We start from the raw sequence: 18,684 nt of genomic DNA on the forward strand, positions 1-18,684 counted from the left end.
GTCGGTCCGAAACACGTCGATGCTGCTTGACGAGTCACAGTTGACTCACTGATGACTCGTGGACTCCAACATTATATATAAAGCTGTGTAATTGTACTTACTTCCTTTTAATTAGCCTCTCAACAGTAGTGCACACACCCTTGAATTCTTTGATAAAAAAAAACAAGGGCCAGGCGGTCTTTTTGTTTAGCTGAGCTCAATATGCAGTTCAGCTGGGTCAGCAGCTGTAAATTTGCAAGTCAGATGGGATGTAATCTCATTAGTGAGAGAATATATGTTGGGACATATTTCTCTTCCTTTTTGATCAGTCCTTCATTTTAGGCCAAAATCAGTCTCTTTCATGAAATCTGTTATACATTTAATATACATATATGTATATATAAAACATACATTTGAATGTTAAAGGACGATACCTATGTGACATCTCCCTTTCTTTCAAACAACACAGGTAAAAACAGTTTTTAAAATGGTAAACTAGCCCCCTTGAGTTTGCAAACCCAAACAATCCTGTCAGCTAGAGGTTCACTCAAAGTACTGTATAAAGGTCAGCAAATACAAGCCTACTTGTATGCTGATGTCAAAACTATAATTCCATATTTTTTGGGAGAATTTTTTGTCCTTGGCTTTCTAGGTCTAACTCCAGAGACCCCTGTAAAGTATCTAATTTAAACCCATCCTGCCCTTTCTAAACATTTTCTGTACTATATATAAAGACGGCATGGAGGGATGATGAATGGATAACATTTGATGTTTTATCACAGGAAATTATAGTAAACTGTCAGGACATTAAGTGATATCACTGTATCTAAATATGGGATTGCTTAGAATGAAACAAAAATGCTAGCATTTGATCTTAATCACAGATCTGAGTAATGTGTACTTGCCACAAACACAGCGACATCAAAAACAAGCACAAGAGGAATGCGAGACGTTCATATTATTGAATGGGATGACACAGGTGCTAGTCATCTCTTAAGCAAATTTAAAATGTATTTAAAAGCAGACACCCATTGCTTGCAATTGTGACAATAACCCTTACTAATGTTTTCAAATTACTAGCTTGTTTTTTTTTAGATGTACACATTATGAATAATACAGAGGTGAAGTAAAAAATTCCAAGCTGCAAACCCTCTTCGCTTTGCCACAACGCAGGTCTTGCCATCCAAATACATTGACTAAATCCTTTCACCATGGTTTTGTTAGTAAAGCAGTGATCAGCAGTGTTGCTTACCGTTCAGCTTTAACTGCTTATTTTAATTTACCCTTTAATTTACCCTCATTCCCCCAATCATGCTCTAAGGAGGTTCTTTGTCTCCTTATATGATCCACTGCCACAACCCTGTGTGAAACATAAACAATATAGATGATGAATGACTGAATGTAACGCAAGTCAATGTACCAGCACTTAGCTCTAGTAATTGTTTCATTAAGTTCATACAAAAAAACGATCCAACGAGGGAAGTCTTCTTTTTTAAATTACAATGCAAAATGAGACACTATATAACTTGTGCTTGCTGAATAAAATTTCCAAATTTGGTTGAGGTCTACCTAACCTTGGTCAACCAATGCTCAGGCTAAACAACTTATGCATGTTTGCAATGGGTGTGTATCACAAATTAATCATTGGAGCTGCAAAAAAATCTCCTAGAATGCGTCTTCATGTCTAATCACCCATTGGCAGTTTTGAGAATGAAGACTACGCTTACATTTAAGCCTGTTGCTCAGGGCCGATGCTGACTGTAAAAGCCCTGACAAACACCCATTAGAAAGCAATCTAGTTTCCCCATTAAAGGGATTAAAGGATTAACGAATAATGAGAATTTGACCTGCTTGCTCTCAACCTCTCTTCTGTGATCTGAAATAAAGTTCCCCTCAAAATCTGTCAAATGTTAGTCTTGTCTCAAAGCTTCTAAGTGTAGCTTCTCTCTAAATGTTGGACGGTTGATAACATTATGTTAAGTGCCAAAACGGACAGAAACAATAAAAGTTGCAGTTGCAAATTAACAACTAAAGTTCTCAGTTGCAAATGTAATGACAGGTAGATTTAAATTTGGCCAGATGTGACACACATTATCCAATCTCAGCTCCTCAATCAAATTTTCTCAAATTCTTCAGATATCCCTTTTTGCAGATAGGAGCATGTCATCTGATAGCCATGCCATGAACTGAGCCTCAACAGCAAACTGTAGTTAACTACATACCAACTGTAACCTCATGACAGTAATTTGGAGATGCAGCACTGTGTGGCGTGTATGCCTCAAGATTATAGATTTTCAGTGGATGCTGAATGAATGTGGGCCTTTCCTGAAGCTCCTATCTGTTTGGATCAAAACAAGTGTCATATATTATATGCTAAAGAAGGTAATAGTTATATATATGTTTAAATATATGTGTGTGTGTGTGTGTTTTCCTAACCATAATGTCAACTAACATTATGTTTAAAACAGATACACTAATTGGGAAATTTCCAGTGTTTCCCATGTTTCAAATGGTTTTGTTCATTCATCCGCTAGCGTCACTAACAGAAATTTTCATTACAAAAGAATAGCTGAACTGTCAGAGCCACTAAAGACTATCAAATTTGCTCTACACTGAAAACAAATAAAAGTAAACAAATGGATGAAACAACCTTGAGCTTTTGTCTGTTTTCTTGTCAGATACCAAAACAGACTGTTGTAGCGAGTGAATATCATTTGCCGGTAATCATGTAAACACGGTGAATACTTTCTAAATCATTTCACTGATGCCAGTTACGATGAATAGTTTGCAAAAAGATATATTTGATAAAAAGCTCAGGAAAAACGCGTGAGGACAAAACAAAAATCACTATTCTGCAAGGATTCCACAGAAGTAATTGATTACCCAGAGTTGTTTTTCTAGTTGTGTTCAAAACAAAAAACAGTGGCAAACAGCCCAATCAATCAATTTGAGCATCTTTGGAGTGGAGCTGTCTCTTTATGATGGCAGTCTTCACCTCACTGCATCCACCTGCAGTAGCACCAAGGTGCAGTGGGGCGAGCAGACTTTCCCTTTATGCTGTGTGTGAGTCGGACGGAGGAGGATGATCAGGCACACAGGCGCATTTGTGCTATCCCAGACCTCAAAGGGTGTGGAGGGAGGAGGAGGTGCTGGTGGTTAGCTGGCTGTGGTTCTATATTAAGAAAGGCAGAGGGTTTACGACATTGAGGTTTTTATTAAAATCCTTCTGTACCGTGTCACTGTGTTTAGTTGTCTGAGCAGTATCCTCTGCTCTTTTTTCAGTGAAGAGATGTGTGCGCTATTAGGCCGAGTGAAAGGATGTGGACTGGAGTTTAACTATAAACTTCAACTCCGACAACTGGTTAACTCAGACTGAAGATTAGGTTGTAGGTTTACGGTTGCTTGACAGCCTTAAATAAAACACATGTGTAGTACAAGAGCAAGAAACTACTGTAAACGGTTAGAAAAAAGGGGAAAAAACACAAAATGGGCCGCATGCCAGTATGTGCAGGAAATTAACTTTCCACCATAAAAAAAAATGCAAACACATGTTCTTTGACTAGTCAAAGACTCACTCTCTCTGAGGTCAACCAGCTCAGAGTGAATTGTCAGTGGTGGTTGATGTTAGTGCTGTTACAACATGGACCAATCTGAAAACCATCTCTGAGAATAACTGGGTGAACACTGAGCACAATTTATGCTCATTGGATAGTTGGGCACCATGGGAAAATCTAATATATATTATCTAGTTCATATAAAAATACATTATATAAAATATATGAGAACTTGTCCATAATTAGAAAAGTCAGATAATGTCACATGATACTTAGCTGATCATGTCTAGTTATCGGTGTCCTTGGGTAATTGGGCGTAATATGTTCAATTGGTTAGTTTTGATTCATTTTAGATAATGACTCTCCCCTTGAAAGTTGATTTGTGAAATAATTCACTGATACTTTGTGGATGTACTTTGTCTTTGTGTAATAGAGTTGCTAATGAGTCACAAAATCAAAAATCTCATTTAAAAAGGACAAGAGTGATGACGCTTCAAGTTTGTTGAAAGACTTAATTTGTAACTGGTTGCATTTTAAAGAAAATGTGCAAACAGTATTGGTATCTATAGATATGTCACAAACTGTTTTCGGAGTATCATAGGTATCCCTAGTTGGTAAGGCAAATTTCACTGGTGGTTGTCTGCAGCAGATGTACCGCGGTCTCTCTCTCTCTCCTTTTTTTGTCTATCTCTTTCTCTGTCTACCTTTCCGTTTGTCTTCTCATGCTCATTCTGTTCCTCTGTGTCAGTAATGACATCACCCAGCCCGTATTCTCCCCCAGAGTAAATCCAGCAGCAGAGTGGACAGGCGAAATTTGGCAAAATACACTCAACATTCTGCTTCGCTTAAATGAAAGAGAATGACAAAATGGACAGGAAATGGCTCAGTCTTTCACTCATTCTGTCAAGCATGTTATAAAACAAGTTGCAAACATGTGGTGTAATACTAAATCATGTATTTATCACATTCATCATGATTATCATTTTCCTTTTTACCAACTTTATGAGTCAGCGAGTCCTTGTTTAAAATGTACAAAACATAACTATCATTAACAAATATCACCAAGTCACATAGATATTACTTAAAAGCCACAATCAACTGTAAGAACTTAGAGATAAATGGCAGGGCCACAGTTGTTTCATATACAGGTTTATTTGTGTAATTAAAACACGTTTCTGGACATCAAGATTAATTGATTAATTAATTCATTCATTCATAATCTATACCTTCACGGGGGGGTTAGCCCCATTTGTAATTGGGGTACATCCTGGCCTAGTTGCCATTTGATTATACAGCCACATATAGTGATATACAACAATTCAACTGACCTACTACATGCTTCTGGTTTGAGAAATCTTTCCTCGTACTCGTACTTTAATTTGCATGACTGAAGATGGAGTCTGTTTATTGGATGACAAGAGGTTACAAGAGGTTTCTTAATTGCAATAATAGGTGTTTTAATATAGAACTTCTGTGACTGTCCATACCTGAATTACTGATTTTAGTAGCTAATGCAAAATTAAATGACAAAGTTTAATAGCACTTTTACTTCCAAGCACCTTAAATCTTTGGGTCGTACAGCTAGATCCTGTCAGGGTTCACAGCTGATCCCCGTTGCAATCTGAGCCAGCTGCAGCAGATGCCTCTAATTGAGATCCCTATAAAGGGCAGCGGCACTCTCCCCCTGGTGCCAGGGGATTGTGATCTTCATGGATTACTGTGGGACCCTGCCACGACCCGGACCTCACCCCGGACCTCACCCCGGACCTCACCCCTGCCACGACCCGGACCTCACCCCTGCCACGACCCGGACCTCACCCCTGCCACGACCCGGACCTCACCCCTGCCACGACCCGGACCTCACCCCTGCCAACCCGGACCTCACCCCTGCTATGACCGGACCCCAGGTGTGACCTCCTTTCCCTTCCTGAGTTACGGCCGAAACCCAGTTGGCCGGCGTGACCTCTGTTCCCTTCCCGAGTCACGGCCGGGCCCAGTTGGCCGGCGTGACCTCTGTTCCCTTCCCGAGTCACGGCCGGGCCCAGTTGGCCGGCGTGACCTCTGTTCCCTTCCCGAGTCACGGCCGGGCCCAGACGGCCGGCGTGACCTCTGTTCCCTTCCCGAGTCACGGCCGGGCCCAGACGGCCGGCGTGACCTCTGTTCCCTTCCCGAGTCACGGCCGGGCCCAGACGGCCGGCGTGACCTCTGTTCCCTTCCCGAGTCACGGCCGGGCCCAGACGGCCGGCGTGACCTCTGTTCCCTTCCCGAGTCACGGCCGGGCCCAGACGGCCGGCGTGACCTCTGTTCCCTTCCCGAGTCACGGCCGGGCCCAGACGGCCGGCGTGACCTCTGTTCCCTTCCCGAGTCACGGCCGGGCCCAGACGGCCGGCGTGACCTCTGTTCCCTTCCCGAGTCACGGCCGGGCCCAGACGGCCGGCGTGACCTCTGTTCCCTTCCCGAGTCACGGCCGGGCCCAGACGGCCGGCGTGACCTCTGTTCCCTCCCGCAACCCGTCTCGTCCAGTCTGCAACCCGTCTCGTCCAGTCTGCAACCCGAACTGTTGAGGCCCAGCTTCTGCCGTTCTGTCTGCATCTCGGCCAGTCTGCAACCCGTCCAGTCTGCAACTTCAACCGAATAAAAGCGCTTTCCACCCATCTCTGTCCCGAAGTGTGGTTCCCTGCTCGAGTCCGCCCCAGCACATCGTGACAGAATCCCCCGGCCATCATGGACTCGGGGAACCACACCCACCCAAGCCAGCTCCGTGGGGCGCCAGGAGGCGCCCATTGAGGGGGGGTACTGTCAGGGTTCACAGCTGATCCCCGTTGTAATCTGCGCCAGCTGCAGCAGATGCCGCTAATTGAGATCCCTATAAAGGGCAGCGGCACTCTCTGCCTGGCGCCGGGGGATTGTGGTCTTCATGGACTACTGTGGGACCCGGACCTCACCCTTGCCAACCCGGACCTCACCCCTGCTATGACCGGACCCCAGGTGTGACCTCTCCCTTCCCGAGTCACGGCCGGCGTGACCTCTGTTCCCTTCCCGAGTCACGGCCGAAACCCAGTTGGCCGGCGTGACCTCTGTTCCCTTCCCGAGTCCCGTGACTCGGGAAGGGTCCCGTGACTCACGCTGCCCAGATGGCCGGCGTGACCTCTGTTCCCTTCCCAAGTCATGGCCGGCGTGACCTCTGGTCCCTTCCCGAGTCACGGCCGGGCCCAGACGGCCGGCGTGACCTCTGTTCCCTTCCCGAGTCACGGCCGGCGTGACCTCTGTTCCCTTCCCGAGTCACGGCCGGCGTGACCTCTGTTCCCTTCCCGAGTCACGGCCGGCGTGACCTCTGTTCCCTTCCCGAGTCACGGCCGGCGTGACCTCTGTTCCCTTCCCGAGTCACGGCCGGCGTGACCTCTGTTCCCTCCCGCAACCCGTACTGTTGAGGCCCAGCCTCTGCCGTCCAGTCTGCAACTCGTCCAGTCTGCGTCCAGTCTGCAACCCGTCCCGTTCGCATCCAGTTCTGCAACTTCAACCGAATAAAAGCGCTTTCCACCCATCTCTGTCCCGAAGTGTGGTTCCCTGCTCGAGTCCGCCCCAGCACATCGTGACAGATCCTTGTTATTGTGAGGATAATCTTACACATCTTCACATTCTCTTTCAGTTTTCAGACATGTCTGTCTGCAACATAGTCTAGAGATGGGGGGGAATAACTGATTTGTGATTTGTCTCAGAACTCTTTCTGTTTTTAAGAATAAACCATGCGGCGCTTTCATTCTCACTTGCAAGAAAGCTTTTAACATAAATGGCCAGTTGTCTCCTGTCCTCCTCTATTCTCTTTTTCAGGTCAATAGAAAACTCCCCAATTGCAGATAGAACATTTATGGTATTTATCATGTTTCTACATAGCTTTTTGTAGTGAGGTAAAGCTAGATTTTAAAAAAATCACAGGGAATCGCATTTCTATCAAATCAAATCTTAGAACATAAAATGTTTTAGACAGGCGGGTTTTACAATATATAATAGCTATATTTCATCCTAGCTTCTACATCTAACATTATGTCGAAGGGCATAGAAACTATAGTCTCAACAATCTTTGACTGTCTGAGTCGGAGGAAATGAATTAGTCATACTACTGGCGAGCTGAAAGAGCCCTGGATTTTGCTGCTAAAAGGAGACATGCTAGTTCCCCTGTGATTGCTGAATAAGGTGCTTCTAGTTTCACTTTCCATCACTGCTGTTTCTCTGGTTTCACATTGAGTTACCAGTGTTATTCAATTACCCAGTGAAAAGGCTGAAAATCCAAATCTACATTACATTGATTTTTAGCTGCTGTTTTGGCTCCAAAGCTGTATCTCTCCATCATGCTAATAATCTTGTTGAAAGCTGTAGTAGATGTTCAGAGGTGATTTCATAAATCCAGCAGTATGCCAATAATGAGTCTCACTGTGGTGAAGACACACCCTACTTTGTTAATAGTTGGACCATAACTTCTCCTTCTTCTCCTTTCGGCTTTTCCCTTCAGGGGTCATCACAGCGAATCAACCTTCTCCATCTAAGCCTATTCTATGTATCCTCCTCTCTCACACCAACAGCCTTCATATCCTCTCTCACTAGGTCCATAAGTGTTCTCTTTGGTTTTCCTCGAGACCTCCTGCTTGGTAGCTCCAATGCCAGCATCCGTCTAATAATATATTCACGATCCCTCCTTTGTACATGACCAAACCATCTCAGTCTGGCTCTTCTGACCTTCTCTCCAAAACATCTAACATGAGCATCCCATCTGATAGACTCACTCCTAATCCAGGTCACTCCAAAGGAGAACTTTAGCATTTTCATCACTGCAACCTCTAGATCTGCCTTCTGTCTTTTTGTCATTGTCACTGTTTCTAGGCCACACTGCATCGCTGGTCTCACCACTGTCTTGTACACCTTTCCTTTCACTCTGGCTGATAGTCTTCTATCGCATAGTACCCCTGACACTTTTCTCCACCCATTCCAACCTGCTCTAACCCGTCTCTTCACCTCTTTTCCACACTCTCCATTGCTCTGGACTGTTGATCCCAAGTACCTGAAGTTCTCCAACTTCTTGGTCTCCACTCCCTGTAGCCTCACTGCTCCACCTGAGTTCCTCTCATTCACACACATGTACTCTGTCTTGCTGCGACTAACTTTAATTCCTCTCCTTTCCGGTGCATACCTCCACCTCTCTAGATTTTCCTCAACCTGTTCCCTACTCTCACAACAGATCACAATGTTATCTGCAAACATCATGGTCCATGGGGATTCCTGTCTAACCTCATCTGTCAGCCTGTCCATCACCACTGCAAACAAGAAGTGTCTCGGAGCTGATCTCTGGTGGAGTTCCACCTTCACCTTGAACTTCTCTGTTACCCCTACAGCACACCGCAACAATGTCTCCCAGCTACCATACATGTCCTGCACCAGTCTTACATACTTCTCTGCCATTCCAGATTTCCTCATATAATACCAGAGCTGCTCTCTTGGCACCTTGTCATATGCTTTTCTAGATCTACAAAAACACAATGCAGCCCCCTCCCATTCCTTCTCGGAACTTCTCTATTAGCATTCTCAAAACAAATACTGCAACTGTAGTACTCTTTCTAGGCGTGAAGCCATACTGCTGTTCACAAATGCTGACTTCTGCTCTCGGTCTACAGTTTCCATTACTCTTTCAACTTTATCCCTCTATAGTTACCGAATTCTGCACATCCCCTTTATTCTTAAAAATGGGTACCATCACACTTCGTCTCCATTCTTCGCGCATCTTCTCACTCTCTAAGATCCTGTTGAATGATCCAGTCAGAAACTTTATCGCTGCCTCTCCTAGACACTTCCACACCTCCACAGGTATATCATCAGGACCCACTGCCTTTCCACTCTTCATCCTCTTCAATGCCTTCCTCACTTCACTTTTACTAATCTCTGCTACTTTGTGATCTACAATAGTCACCTCTTCTACCCTTGCCTCTCTTTCATTTTCCACATTCACCAGCTCTTGAAAGTACTCTTTCCATCTTCCCATCACTCTTCTAGCATCTGTCAATACATTTCCCTCTCTATCCTTAATCACCTGGACCTGTTGTACATCCTTTCCATCTTATCTCTCTTTTTCGCCAACCTGTACAGATCATTCTCTCCTCCTTACTGTCCAACATACAAGTCATTGTGCGCCCTTTGTTTTGCCTTTGCTCCCTCTATCTTTACCTTACGTTGTATCTCCCTGTACTCCTGTCTGTTCTCTTCAGTCCTCTCAGTATCCCACTTCTTCTTTGCTAACCGCTTTCTCTGTATATACTCCTGCACCTCCTCATTCCACCACTAAGTCTCCATATCTACTTTCCTTTTACACAGTTTTTTTTACTTTTAATCACTCTAAAAATACCATACATGTATTTAAAAAAAGAGCCAAAAAAACGACTTGAATAGCGTAAGTTTGGTGTCAGCAATAACAAGAAAACTGGGAAGATTTTCCTTAACATCATTGTAGAATATTTTGAGTATAGTAGAGGCAGAAACACCTTAGATACCTGTAGAACTGACGAGATTCATGTCCGGTTGCCACGGAAAAGATAAGGACAAGGATTCGCCATGACCTGGGAGAGTGAGAACCTCCATAGACATTAGATAACGGTTTAAAGTCTATTACATTTACTTGTTTTGTATTTTAAATTCCTTTACAATAGTTCAATAACAGGGACTCTATCTATTGATATATTGTTACAATACCTGTGTTTTATTCTTGATTCATGATATAAAGAAAAATGCACATGACATACCAGGAGCTTAGTCATTTCAGTAGTCTACCAAAATCCAACATGATTAATTATTTAATATGAGACATAATCTTTAAGATTATCAGCAGATTAGAACCAGGCTGATCTACGAGGAAGACAAGCAGACTCAGTTCACTCACTATCAGAATGCTGTAGTATACTGGATAACAAATCCTAAGCCTTTTACTACTGGTAGATACAACTGGAGTCTCGCTCTAGTTTCAGCTATTACTATGACGACCACAAGGAAAAATGAACCCATTAATAGTTTTTATAGTGCAGCGTAATATGTATGAAGTTAACAAGACAAAATTGATCATTATGCTTGTGAATTAAGTGAACTATTATAAGACCTTCAATGTTAGTAATTTAAGAAAGAGTCTGAGTGTACATGGTGTCACATTTCTATCCGATCAGATATATTTGAACCCAATTGATTCTAGGTATTTTCTTTAGTGTTGAAATTCATTGGCAGTGCTCAGAGGAGACCAAGTGCTTGAACCTTGTTGGTGATTTCATCAATACTAGTAACCCCTCTCTGTTTGTTGCATAAGCTGACGTGTGATGGTAATCATGCTGGATTTGATCAATGAGCTAACTGAAACAGATCAATATTAAGGAATTTAAGGAAAAGAAGCTCAAGGAACAGAAAATATTGCCAGAGTGGCAACAGAACACAAATGTGTGGTCGGACCTTTAAACGTTAAACTGATCACCTCGACTCAAAGATGTTAACGCCCTCATTCATTAGCTATAAATCTTATTCTGCACTCAGGGATGCAGGGGGGCTGGAGCCCCCCCCCCACACACACACACACACACACAGTTCCCAGCTGTCACTGAGCAGTCACTGGCAACCAGGCATGTACAGCGCCATGTATAGGAACATACAACCATTCACTCCCTCATTCACACATCTCAACAATTTTGGGCCTTCAATGAACCTTCTGGATGTTTTTCGATTGCGGGAGGGAACCAGAGAGCCCCACAAGAAACCAACAGTTCAATGGAGACCAAGCAAAACTCAATCAAGGGCGTCGTCATGCCGCCTCGTGTTTTGCCTCTGCTCAGCTGTTCAGCTGTTAAGAGTTGGAGTGAAATATATCTCAAGGGCTACAGCTGACAGATAATTCCTGTGGTTTTACAAGAATCAAGAAGTCAGTGCAAACCATTCATGGTTTCAGATTGAAATAGTCGGACCAATTTTCATTGCATCCCAATTTTCTCCCAGGATTCAGGAGGCCTTATATGCTTCTGCTGAGGTCAGGGGTTGTGTAGATGTAGGGGTTTGGAGGATTTGGCCTTTTGTCATTCTGATATTTGGAAGAAAACACTAGCCTTTTCCCGGAAGTGAAACAAACCCTGTATAGTTTTATCCTTTTGGCAGAAGTTGTCATCATCTCAACTTAAACTTCTTTGTCTTGAAGTGACCTCTGTGCTCTGAACATGTCTGAGTGTTTGTGTGGGAGTGAGAGCTACAATAGCTCTCTGGACAGATTCTTTTTATTTGGTTTATTATAATAAGAAAATCATATCTAGAAAAACCTTCCATCTTTTTGCTTTGTGGGGTTTGCCACTTCATTTTTTTTTTTTTTTCTTTTGAACGTGGTATTATAAAGTAGATGACATTGGGACTTTTGGCTAGATGCAACAAAAGTGAATGTCAATATAATGGTTGAAACAGGTTGAAAAAAATAATCTAATATTTATCACGACGAAATATTTTAGATTTTACGAAACATATAGTAAGTCACATTGATTAAGCAGACTGCCAATTCATCTTGAGCTGACCCAAGTACCGATATTGATGGAGAGGTCAGACAAACACTACCAATCTCATTTGCATGAGAGGTTTGAAAGCAGAGCCTCCAAATGTAATTAACATGATTTTCAGGAAATGAGCTGCAACCTTGTTCTCTTTGAAATGGATTTGAGTTGACACATTTGGAACTGTCCCTTGCAACTGCAATGTGGTGTGAAATTATGCTATTAACTACACAAATGGTCAGAAATTGCATGTTCCCTGGTGAGGTTAGAGGAAATATGTGCTAATATTTTTTGCAGTACACGTGAGTGATCTTCCTGAAACTCAGTTTCATCCAAGGACGATGGGCAATACTGATGAAATCTTCCCTGACCTAAGCTGCTCACATGAATCAGATGCCAATACTTTCAACTCACAAGAAATTATTTATCATTGACCTGAGACTTGCAGACTCCCCCTTAGACCCACACAAAGGTTCTCAGGAATCCCCTATTTAAATTAATTTAAACCAGGTTTAATTTTGTCTCACCCCTTATACAGTAACTACATGTCTGCAGAGAAAGTTTTTGACAGTATTTCAAAAGAAAATACCTGTTATGGCCTAAGAGGCTTGGTTGGGGAGAGAGAACTATTGCTACCGAGCAAATCACACAATAGAGTCTATTATTTTTCCAAATTTAGATTATGTTTCCCAATTTCGAAAACTTTTCTCATTGCTGGTTTGAGTTAGGCCTTAAGCAGCGGAGTTAATTTTACTGTCGGACTTCTCTATAAGTCTTCTCTCTTTGTCGCTGACAAACACCAGCAAGTATAGAATTGCAGAATATTTCATCTGGTTAAAAATACATCTGTGCTAACTGGGAGACGCTATTTGGGTCAGAGTGTTCAGTGATGGGATGTCTGTGTGAAGGAAAAAGGTTGCGAGGTAAACTTCAGAGAGCGGCACAGTTTAGGACAAGTACGCAGATGAATTTGGATTATCTACAATGTTTGAGTATCTCTGCTCGCAATGATTTTATCTGCTATCCTCGCATGACCTCACTAGCAGCAGAACTCACTCTCGTTTTTATGATGTTAACATAAAACCCTTTGTTTACTGCCAGGAGTTACTGAAATTACACACTTCAAACCACACCTGCCCTATTGTGTTTCTTTCAACTTAGTCCCAGGGGTCAAGGTTAGGGTCTGAGACATACTGGACTTTTTAGAGTGATGGCTTATATTCTCTATTAATATATAATATATGTGAAGATTCTGAATATGACATCAGTGACACTGAAGCAAATACTAAAACAGTTAAAGCGGAACAAAATTCTGCGATGACGAACATTGATGAATAAATGATACTATAACTATCAGTTGAATGTCAGAGGAGTTAATCATGTTATATTTTAGTTTGAAATTAATGTTGATGGTGGATAACAGCAAATGTCTGCTGTGGACATTTGATTTTTTTTTTTTTTGGTGACGTTCAAAAGAACCAACTAAAAATAGGGGACAAAAGGTCAGTCAGATATTGCAACCTACACATTCAACTATTAACATCTAAATTAATGGTGTGTCCGTAAATACAAAAAATCAATAAGATGTATGGCTAAATACTGGCCAGGCACGGTTTTATATTTGAATAAATATGTACATTTGTATCCTATAAAACTTATTGATTTATAGGTCAGTTGAGCTTTACTTAAAAAAAGATCAACAGCATGGGGAGGGGGGTGCTTATCATTATTATTTCATTATTATCATTATTATTATTATTTACATCTTGACAATTATTTTATATTTATTTCAATCAAAAATTACAAGTTAATTTTTTTTCATCCACATGAAGACTGAGATTCGCTGTCTGATACGAATGTTTTTCTTTTGCTTTGAACCTTTCAGACTACTAGTGTGCAAAATCAACTTCAGTCTTGAACAAATTCTGCTGTGTGAACTGGCAACTATTCCTCTTTTCATTCAGCAAGAATTTGCTTTTTTTTCAAAAGCAAGAAGAGAAAGCCTGAAATTACACAAGGGGGTCCACATGAGAATCAAAATGAAACTATGTGAAAGGGGAAAAAAAAAGGGAAAGAACTTCAAAGAAATTAGGGGGGAAATCATGAGCACAGAAAATGGGATACATGTTTTCAGCTGTTATATTGTGAAATGATTCAGAATGTCAGGAAAACTAGAATTACGTTATTCTTAATTATAATGAGGACTCAGTCGGTTCATATAGTCCTGCTATGTGCATTTACTTTTCATTGGTGCAGACATTGATAAACGTAACAAAAAACACATTTATGGACTAAATATAAAGCCAAAGAAACACATTTTCCAATGCAGCGAAAAACCATCAGCTAAGTGGAGTGTCCTTGAACAAGACACAAATGTCTCTACCATCAGTATGTGGCTGTGTGTAAGCATGTCAGCACCCTGTAGCTGCCTCAGCCATCACTGTTCCAGTGAGGAAATGGATGATTGCAGCAGTCTCAAGACCATACTAGTAAACTGAAAATTATATTTATAGTGGCTCATGAAATGACTGCTGCCCTAAATAAAAAAATGGCAGAAAAGTCAATCTGGACCCGACGCTTTAAGTGTTCACACAATGTTCACAAAAATTTGACAACATAATATATAATTGAAACGTCACATAGATGTGCGTTGTTCTGATTCAGTGTTGCATCAGCAACAGCAGTTTTATGGCACGCGCTCACTAATTTAATCACATGGGAGCGCTGACAGGCCTGCTGCTTGCCGCAGGTCATCAAGGTTATACACGACCATTGAACGGAAAGCCACAACTGGGTTCATCAATTTGTCGATTGAGAGCAGGAGAGGGACAAGTTATTCTCTTGTGCTACTTCTTTTTATGAGACTGTGTTTTTGTTGTCTGTGTCTGATAATGAGCCAAAAATCTTCCCCATGGAAGGCATCTTAGGTATTAGGAAATTATTTGTTTGACCAAATTATCATTGGAGGAATATAACCTATCATGTTGACCCCGGTAAATATTTTTAATTTTGGCCCTGTAAATTGTTTCATGTTTGTTCTTTTTTTCTTATCATTTAAACAAATCAGGTCTATTGTCCATTTTTTTTAAAGCAGCACAATAAAAGGTGTGTTATCAGTTGGAAGGATGTTGACTGAGAAGGTGGAACATCGAACTGGGTAATCGTCCCTATACTTAAACCATGATGGACAGGGGGTCAATATAGATTAATCAATAACCATAACCGTCATTTTTTTCACGAGGAATTTACATTGCATTGAAAAATACGTCAGATCATCCATCACCTCGCATGTAAAACGGCTAACTCCCAGCTCTTTCAAACCATTTACACACCTTGCAATTTTCACCGCCCACGAAACGTTACATTGTGCTTGTGTTTACACACGTTAGGAAACGCTGATACAATCTAGCAGGTCATAGGTGATGGAGAAACGGACACAGAGCTTTGTATTAAAATTTAATCTATATTATTATTATTATTATTATTATTATCATTATCATCATTATTATTATTATTATTATTATTGTTATTTTCTGGTCTGTTTATTTTAAGCTGCGTTTTTACATTGTTACATTGTGCTTGTGTTTACACACGTTAGGAAACGCTGATACAATCTAGCAGGTCATAGGTGATGGAGAAACGGACACAGAGCTTTGTATTAAAATTTAATCTATATTATTATTATTATTATTATTATTATTATTATCATTATTATTATTGTTATTATTATTGTTATTATTATTGTTATTTTCTGGTCTGTTTATTTTAAGCTGCGTTTTTCTTTGCCTCTTCTTAGCATTTTATTTGTGTGATAATGACGCGCTAATAAGGCATTTGCGACTTCCAATCACCGGTGTTGAATACCAAATCTCTCAATTGGCTTTGCGATCATAAAGTTATCCACAAAAGAGATTCATTCATATTAAAAAATATCTAAATGTTAAGATTTTTTTTTTCCTGTCTCACCGTCTCTCCGGTACTGCTGCCGGTGCGCGCGCTCTCGGATGGCGCGAGCCCACTTCTCCGCCTCCTCCAGATTGGCTCGCGGGTCCTGGAGCGTCGCGAGCCTGAAGCCGTGTTCCACTCTTTGCCGCGACACACCGGAAGTCACCCAACGCCGTCTTAGTGGGTAAAAGTACACGGCTAAATACGCTGCCGGATCCACGGAGTCGCCGTCCCGGTAAGCCCGGCAACCCACGCAGTCCTTCAGGCTGAGCGCCACTTTGTTCCGCCCGACAGGTGTCGGCGTGAGCCTCTGGACGGTGAGGTCTCTCTCGGTGAGGCTCACCGCACACCTTACTTTTCGGGTACCGGTGACCGTGAATTCTCCGTAGAGCGTGTTCATGCCGGTGTTCCCGTCTTGTTCTGCTTTCCTGCGGTCCATCCTGGGACAGGACGGGACAGAGCCGGTCGCGGGGGGTCCGGCGGGGGGAAGAGTCACATAACTACCCGCCGAGAAGATGCGGAGCGGGTCTGCGGATACTGACACACCGTAAAGGCTGCTACCGTAAAGACCGCTGACACACAGAGCACTTCCGGTGTCTCTTCAAATTAAAACAGAATTTTGACTCGGATCACCTTTGTTTCGGTAACTCTGTAAAATAAGTCTTCTCAGTCCCCACATTTTTTTTTTTTTTTTTACCACCTCGTTAATGGAGTTTTGCTTTCATCCCTTGGAAATTCACCACTTTTTTTCGAGCTTATGATGGCCATCGTTTACCTCTTTCAAAACACATTGTATTTTTTTTGTTTATTTGTTTTTGTTAGATGAAAATCCCAAGATCCGAAGTTGTATTCACAAAACACGACACTCTGTTTTTTTATACCTGATTTGTGCATAATAGCGCCGCGATTCAAAAAGAAAGCTACGCATGCTTTTATTTTTAAAAATACATGTAATTGAGTTGTTGTGGATGTCTTTACTTGCTTCACACATTCAGTCAGCCGCAGTTTAACTGTTGTTAAACAGTGAGAAGTAGTACAGTGTCATCTAGTGGTTAATTCCTGGCCTGACAAAAGGTTGAGTTGTGAACAGGATCAAAGGTTTGGGAGAAATGTTTAATTCTAGAAAAAAAAGAAAATAAATAAATAAGTATATAGAAAATAAATAAAATAATTTAAAAAAAAAAGACGTAAAATTAAATTTAAAAATTACTGGCAAGGGGAATACAATATGTATTTAACTCGGTGGTTCTAAAGGAATATCAGTCGTAATCCTGTTCACTCTTACAGATAATTTTGGCTCTACGCATCTTGTGCAAGAGGACTAACTAATTAACTTACAGGTAATTGATTACATACAAAACGAATTTTCTTATGTCCTTATATTTCCTCATGCCCATTTATGTCATTGACATTCAATTCTATTTTGCCGTGTTTGTTTATACATATTATCTGTACAGATTATCTGTTTATACTATTTAGATTTCTTCGCTTAAAAAAAAAAAGAAGGTTGAGTTGTGTTTCGACGAGGAAACAATGTCAGAGATGTGGAGGAGTTTAATATTCTTATATAGAAACGCTAACAAACAACAATAACCATGAACCACTGGGATTGCCCCTATATACTCGGCTGAACCACGTTCCAGTGAACCTTGGCCACCTTTGGCCACGTGACATCTCTACAAACGCCAGGCCAGACAAACATGGCGCGCACAATTTTCACCGGCGCCCGGCCCCCCCAGGTGTGAGAGCAAGTGCACAGAGTCGAAAACTCGACACCGCCAAGCCAAAGGAACCATCAGGCAGGTAGAGATGTCACAGAGAAGGACGGGACTACCATCCCAAGCAGCCACATCTTCTAGCTAAGGGCAAGTATGCAATGACTTCAGGGCGAGGAGGACCGCGTCACCGGGCTGGTCGGCGGGCAAAGCCACGAAATCAATCCTGGCATCCACAGAACACACAAGAACCCTCGACAGGATTGGACTTCCCAGCCACATGCTTAATATCTGTGGTGAACTCCAAAACGGCCGCAAGGTGTCGCTGCTGACAGGCGGACCACGGCTCAGCTACTCTTGACATGGCAAAAGTCAACGGCTTGTGGTCCACATATGCCGTGAAGGAGCGGCCCTCCAGAAGAAAGCGGAATGCCGCATTTCCAGATGGAGGGCCAGCAACTCCCTGTCGAAAATGCTGTATTTGCGTCCACTGTCCCGCAATTTGTGGCTAAAGAATGCAAGGAGTTGCCAGGCATTCGCCACGCCACAGCCCCCACGCCAACGTCATACGCATCAGCTGCCAACGCTATGGAAGCTGTGGGTGCGGGATAGGCGAAGAGGGCCACATTAGCTAGGGCCCGCTTGGCCCCGTCAAAAGCTGGAACCCGTTCTGGAATCCAGACAACCCCATCCTTAGCCTGTCGGGATCATAAAGCCCCGTGAAGCGGTAGAAGGAGGTGGGCAGTGTGAGGGAGAAACGGACTGTAAAAACTGACGATGCCCAAGAACTCCTGCAATGCCTTGACCAATGCTAGCCAAAGGAAATCAGTCACCGCCTGCACATTTGACGGCAACAGAACTGCGCCCTACAGTGAAATGCAGTGCCCCAAGAAATCAATCACCAACAGACCAAACTGGCACTTAGCCAGGTTGATAATGAGG

At 42.4% G+C, this 18,684-nt stretch overlaps 1 protein-coding gene across 1 annotated transcript in view; it reads right to left on the bottom strand.

Annotated features, from left to right (window-relative positions):
- LOC147228133 (sphingosine kinase 1-like) overlaps positions 1-16,532 on the bottom strand; it is a 39,264-nt gene extending 22,732 nt beyond the window's left edge. The window contains exon 1 of the mRNA XM_086156104.1: positions 16,049-16,532. Coding sequence (XP_086012230.1) covers positions 16,049-16,466 — 418 coding nt within the window. The 5' untranslated portion in view covers positions 16,467-16,532. The remainder of the gene's footprint in view (positions 1-16,048) is intronic.
- Positions 16,533-18,684: the final 2,152 nt, after the last annotated feature.

Source organism: Fistularia commersonii, chromosome 12, assembly GCF_037954325.1.
Source record: "Fistularia commersonii isolate RoL2024-O1a breed Wild chromosome 12, RoL_Fcom_v1.0, whole genome shotgun sequence".
Classification (NCBI taxonomy): Eukaryota; Metazoa; Chordata; class Actinopteri; order Syngnathiformes; family Fistulariidae; genus Fistularia; species Fistularia commersonii.